We start from the raw sequence: 5,732 nt of genomic DNA on the forward strand, positions 1-5,732 counted from the left end.
ACATCGCAGGCGAGGAGCGGCTTCAGGGTGGGCTCAGTCAGCGGGCACCCCGCGTCGTGCGTCTGGTAAACCTTCAGTTTGCCGGAGGCGGTGTCCTTCACGAGCCACGCCCAGCCCGAGCCAAAGTGGCCCACAGCCGCATTTGTAAACTCCTCCTTAAACTTCGCAAAGCTGCCGAAGGAAGCCTTGATCTCGTCGGCAACCTTGCCCGTCGGCTCGCCGCCTCCATTAGGGCACATGCTCTCCCAGTAGAACGTGTGGTTGAAGATCTGTGCCGCAAGGTTGAACACGGGGCCTTTTTCTGTCTTGATGATCTCCTCGATGGTCTTCTGCGCGAGCGCCGCGTTTGTCTGCGCCGCCGCGTTGAGCTTCGTCACGTACCCCTGATGGTGCTTGTCGTAGTGAAACGTCACCTGCTCCTTTGAAATGCCTTTTGCGGCGAGCCCGTCGTAGCCCCACGGCAGCGGCGGAATGCTGAAGGTCATTATTCTGCTTGTTGTTTGCTTAGTTGTGGAAAACTTCTTGGATCCCTTGCACCCCCGACAAAAAAAAAAAAAAAAAACGAAAGACGCATTTCCCTTGAGGAATGGCGCGCGCACACACACATATAGAAACGTCCTCGCTGTGACGACGAGGGAGACTCGCTCGCGCCGGAAAGGAAGGGGGTTGCAAGACGACCACACGCAGCCGCGTCTCCGCACTCGAAACTGCCTGCGTCGAGGCGCGCACTGTGAGCTCCGTGTCGCAGCAACTACCACGCGCTCCGCTGCGGCTCACACAGCCGCGCGACGGAGCGCTGCAGCACTTCAGAAGCGCAGGATGCGTCAAGTTTAACCCGCGGAATGCCTTCATGATCGCATACGAACTTTGTGTAGTTCCACCGTATGGGGCCGAGCGAGGCCTGCAGCATCCGAAACACGGGGTGTGCGTGAGGCCCCTTCACCTGCACCTTGTCAAAGAGCGGGAAATTCAGCTCCCGGGCTTGCGCCCACTCGACAAGCTCCTCGCGGCTCTTCGGCTCCTGGTTGGCGAACTGGGCACAGGGGAAGCCCAGCACGGCGACCCCGCGCGGCCCGTACTCCCGCTGCAGCTGCGTCAGCTGCTGCAGACTTGCGGCGCTGAAGCTGCAGAGAGACGCGGTGTTGACAATGACCGTCACGAGCCCGGTGTATTTGGACAGCGCCACGCTTTTGCCATCCAACAACGCGGAGTACGCGAAGACTGCGCTGCCGCTCATTCCACGCCTCGGCAAAATTTCGCCACGCAGGCAACTACACAGCAAGAGTGGGAAGGAGAATGCACCGTCATTTGTTTATCGCTTCTGTTTTGCTCTCCCTACGTCTTTCGAGTTTTTGGCTCGGCCTCGCCACCCCTGCGTCGTTGCAACACGCACACACACTGCGCGGGGAGAGGAAGTTTTGCTCCCCCGTCATGCTCGGCAACGCCGCCGGCGTCACCGCCCCCCGCGTCAAGAAAGCAGAACAGTAGACAAGTGAGAAGGCGCGGGGGGCGAAAGACGACAAGACAAAAAAAAAAAACAGAAATAACCGCACGTCTTCGCCCAACGAGCAGAAACTCCGGTGTTGCTGCGGAAGTGCGGGCGGTCGCGCGGAGGCGGGCTGCGCCATCCCACCTACTTCCGTGCGGCAGCGGGCACCCCGGCGGCGTGGTGGCGGTCAACGGCCCTTTTAACGGCCCCAGTAAAGGCAGGAATTCGGATGGGCTGCCCGATGCCTCCCTCGTCCACAATGTAAAACGGGTTCTTCATCACATGTTCCACGTACAGGGAGTGCAGCTCGCGAAACAGGGCCGTGCACTCACGGGTGCGGCTATCCGAGACAAGCACAAACTTCACCAACGTGGGGGTCTCGTAAATGTGAATGTTGTGCTCATCAAACTCCACAAGCGTCATCCCCGCACTATCAACTGGATTGGCGTTCGGCGTCAGCTCCTGCGACATGCCGTACGTGGAGAAGAGGATGCTGGACATTGTGAGCTGCAGGTCCGGTTTGGCGCCGAGTTCCCCAATGTTCTCCGGGGCCGTGAAGCTGGCCTTTGCGATGAGCTGCCCCGACTGGTTTATAATCCACAGCAGGTGGACCGTCATGGGTGGTCGGGGCGGATGAGGTGGGGGAGGGGGAGGTTCACCGTCTGGCCGCCGTGGCTCGCTCTCCTTCGCTGCTGCTGCTCCTCCTCCTCTGCTGCTGCTGCTGCTGCTGGCGCATGCGTGCGTGGTTGACGCATTCCCGTCATGTCGAACGCGCCAAAACGCGGCCCACAAGAGAGAGTGAGAGGGCAACGAAGAAGCAAGCTGGGGGAGTGAGAAGGCAGCGCAACACTCTCTGCCGCAGGAGGGGGCGAGTTCCACGGGAAGCAATGTGAATGCCAAGGCAAAGGATGAGAAAAAAAAAAGACGAAGGAACATCGTTGCAACATCGTTCCCTCACAAAAATGTCGGTTTGTCCACTTTCTTTTTTTTTTGTGCGTATGTCTGCTTGTTGTTGTTGCTTTTTTTTTTTACACGATGGTGGCAGGTGTGTAAAGAGGGAAAAGGGGAAGAAACTCCCGCGCTCTCTCCACGCACACCCCTTAATTTATCCTGTTTATTTTGATTCTCTTTCCCTTTTTCTTCTTTCCGCTTTGTTGCTGAATGCCTGGTTTGCCTCTTTGACCCGGCAGCTGCTGCCGCTGCCGCCGTGCTTTGCGGCCTTTTATTTCTCAGCCGCCGCCCAGGCGCTCAGGCGCTCAGTCCCATGGGGGGAGACCGTCCTCGCCGGCGGCCTCCGACGCGGGCGGCGTGGCGCGGCCGAGCATGCCGTCCAGCATCTCCCCCAGCGCCCCCTCCAACTCCCGCAGCGCCGCAGGCGTTGCCCACACGTGCAGAAGAATCACATTCTCGCGCGCCGCCGCCGCCTCGTGCGCCTGCCAGGGCTCGCCTTCGTCCAGCGCAAAGCAGCAGGAGCGGGCGTCAAGCGTCAAGGCGCCCCTTGCGTGGGGACGACTCGCCAACCAGACCTCGCCCTGCGCCCACAGAATTGTGGCCTGTCGGCAGCAGCCCCGCAGTGCACCCGCCTCCAGCAGCGGTGCAAGACGCGCCGCTATGAGAGGCCGCCCCACGCGACGAAGAGTAATCTCACGAAGTGACGCCTCTGACGAGGTCGAAACATTTGCCGCCGTCATCGTCGCCCGCGGCGGGAAACTGATCGGTCGGCGAGCCGTCAAGCCACAGTAAAGCGCAAGGTCAGTGTTCAACTGGCTTGCCAGGCGCAGCATTCCCCAGGTTGGGGGGGAAAATTCCTCCATGTCCGTGTCGAGCGTCAACAGCACGTCCGACAACATCGCACCGTACACAAATGCCGCCGCGGCGGCCGCGTCGCGTTGCCCCACGATTGCCTCGCTCACGCCTGGAAGCAGCAGTGTCAGAACTCGCGGTCGTGCACCGCGCGCTGACCAGTGTGTCAGCTCCTCCTCGGAGAAGACATTGACGTCGACGTCGGAAGAGAGGCAGAGAACGAGAACGTGCGCCCCCGCACGCAGAGCGGCGAGGGCGGCCTGCTCAACCTCCTCGCGCGGCGTTGACGGCGTGACGCTCAGAACAAACTCCGTCATGAGTTGCTTCGCAAGCTGCGTGGCGCGTCCCTCGGTATCGCCAGGCGCACAAACGAGCATCAGCTCCAGCCCCGCCAACGACCCGGACGGCGGCGCGCTGGAATGGCGCGTCGCAACCGCCACGTCGTCGCCAAAGACGCCAAATCCTTTCAGCGGCGCGTACACGCCAGCGTCGTGCGCCCGGCGCAGGCAGCGTTGCAGATCCTCAAGTGCCCCCCGCTCGGGCTCGGTCCGCAGCAGGCGGGTTGCCTTGGCGTACCCGAACCAGTCGTACGGCTCGTCCGGAGACTCCTCGTCCTCCACGGCGTCCCTGGCAGCGCCAGACGGCGCAGTAAGAGCCAACGCAACGTACACGGTCACGCAGACGACGCTAGACCCATCATCACCGCTGCGGTCGTAGTAGCACACGGGTGGGATGCAGCTCGGGATGTAAAAGTTGTCAGGGCTGATGTCACACTGCTCGCATAGCGCCCGCACAGCGCAGTCCATGGCCGATTCCTCCGCGTCGTCGTGTAGGAGAAATGGCAGCCGCATGCCGCCAAACTCCCCGGAAAGACTACGTACAAGGACGCACTTGCGCCCTCGCACAAGAAGCGCCCCATAGGCGTGGGCGGTAGTGGAAACGTTGTAGCTTGGCACCTCCGCCATCGCGCAAACTGTCATGGATCGTTTTTCTTGCATTCTCGTGAGTGGTGTCAGCCCAAGTGCCTTCAGCGTCGTCCTCCCGGCTTCATCACGCTCCAGGCTTGTCTCCACGCGAACTGCCAAGCCCTTTTTTAACTCCAATCCCTTCAACCCGGCGGCACCCAATCGCGCAGCCTCCGCAAGGCGATGCACCACCACTCGACCCTGCGTGGTGCCCAAAATACCTGCGGCGGCGTCCATGACGCGACCCTCCAACATCACCCGCGTCGGGTGTCTGCAGTGCTGCAGCGCCGTGATCCCAAACACGGTGCTGGCTTCAGTGGGGCAGTGGCACCCCGCCGAGCAGGGTCCCTCGCTCCCCTCGCTTGCGGCCCCGCCTTCCTCCTCCTCCTCCTCCTCCTCATCCAACTCGGAACCGGCTGCTGCGCCGTCGTCGTTGTCGCATCCGGTGGTGGTCAGCGGGCTGAGAGTGACCCGCTGCTCTGTCTTCTTCGTCTCCTTGCTCAACACAAAGTCAATGCGAAACACACGTGGTGCGCTGAAATGTGTCTCCAAGTTCACTGTCGTGCCGTCCGCGCTGCTGCCCGCCTCTCTAGCCACAGCCTCAAAAAGTGAGGGCTTAAGGTTTGTTGAAATGGACCACGAGTCAAGCAGGGATAAAACCTCACCGCTCGCGTCCGTCGCGGAACCCTGGAGCCACTCCTGCCATTCCTTTGCTTGGGCCGCATTCGACGTCAACACCACCAACTGCGGCTTTGGGTACTCCCCCGCAGGGGCTCGCTTGCTTGCATCCTTCGCAAGCTGCCGAAATGGCCGGACAGACTCGGGACAAAGAAGAATGAGGCGACGCACGAGGCGATCTGCGTGCCCAAGCATCTTCTCCCCCATGATGACGTACTTGAAGGCAAGCGGGGCGGACACGCCCGCGGCGACCATCGTCGCCTCATGTGCGTTGAGTTTTGCCAGCACATTCGAGAGGCGCTTGACGACGGGGCCGACCGTAGGCGTGACTCGCTCCCCCTGCTCCATCGCCTCCGGCAGCGCGGTGGTGTCGGCGACGTACATGGCATGTGTAGTGTTGGGCCGCTGCGAAAACAGGTGCGCGGCGAGCGGGGCCCACTGGCTGCATGGGTGCTGCTGCTCGGCCCCCTTCCGCGTCTTGAGCACAATGACGGGCTGCTCGGGGGCAAACACCACCTGGTACCCCGGCCGCGTGTTGGCAAAGGCGTAGAGGCGCACCGCGGCGTCTTTCGACGTGCCCACGACGTGGTCCCGGTGCAGCCGCTTGTCGGCGCGGCTCATGTTCTGCCGCTTTTTTTATTTCTTCTCTCTCTCTCTGTGTGTGCGCGTGATTCCCCCGCCGCCGCAGCAAATCCCCGCGCAGCGCCCCTCCTCGCCGGGGGGGGGGACACGGGCGCAAAAAAAAGAAAAAAAAGAAAGAAAAGAAACGAAGGTAGCGCGGTGGGAAAGGACGCCGG

General features: G+C 61.6%; 4 protein-coding genes across 4 annotated transcripts in view, besides 3 other annotated features; all 4 read right to left on the reverse strand.

The window, feature by feature from the left end:
* Tco025E_08686 (iron superoxide dismutase) overlaps window positions 1–485 on the reverse strand; it is a gene marked incomplete at both ends in the record, with an annotated part of 579 nt that extends 94 nt beyond the window's left edge. The window contains one exon of the mRNA XM_029375529.1: window positions 1–485. This exon is cut by the window's left edge and continues 94 nt beyond it. Coding sequence (XP_029224357.1) covers window positions 1–485 — 485 coding nt within the window.
* Window positions 486–544: 59 nt separating this feature from the next.
* Window positions 545–562: a microsatellite.
* Window positions 563–751: 189 nt separating this feature from the next.
* Tco025E_08687 (glutathione peroxidase) lies at window positions 752–1,237 on the reverse strand (the record flags this gene model as incomplete). The annotated part of the gene is made up of 1 exon (XM_029375530.1): window positions 752–1,237. One exon carries the CDS (start codon window positions 1,235–1,237, stop codon window positions 752–754), a length of 486 nt encoding a protein of 161 aa, XP_029224358.1.
* A 396-nt stretch (window positions 1,238–1,633) lies between these two features.
* Window positions 1,634–2,107, reverse strand: Tco025E_08688 (component of TRAPP complex; the record flags this gene model as incomplete). Its single annotated transcript, XM_029375531.1, has 1 exon — window positions 1,634–2,107. One exon carries the CDS (start codon window positions 2,105–2,107, stop codon window positions 1,634–1,636), a length of 474 nt encoding a protein of 157 aa, XP_029224359.1.
* Window positions 2,108–2,177: 70 nt separating this feature from the next.
* Window positions 2,178–2,219: a microsatellite.
* A 526-nt stretch (window positions 2,220–2,745) lies between these two features.
* On the reverse strand, window positions 2,746–5,556 carry Tco025E_08689 (uncharacterized protein; the record flags this gene model as incomplete). The annotated part of the gene is made up of 1 exon (XM_029375532.1): window positions 2,746–5,556. The coding sequence occupies one exon, from the start codon at window positions 5,554–5,556 to the stop codon at window positions 2,746–2,748; it is 2,811 nt and encodes a 936-aa protein (XP_029224360.1).
* Window positions 5,557–5,672: 116 nt separating this feature from the next.
* Window positions 5,673–5,706: a microsatellite.
* Window positions 5,707–5,732: the final 26 nt, after the last annotated feature.

Source organism: Trypanosoma conorhini, assembly GCF_003719485.1.
Source record: "Trypanosoma conorhini strain 025E chromosome Unknown Tco_14.4_contig_00847, whole genome shotgun sequence".
Taxonomy (NCBI): Eukaryota; Euglenozoa; class Kinetoplastea; order Trypanosomatida; family Trypanosomatidae; genus Trypanosoma; species Trypanosoma conorhini.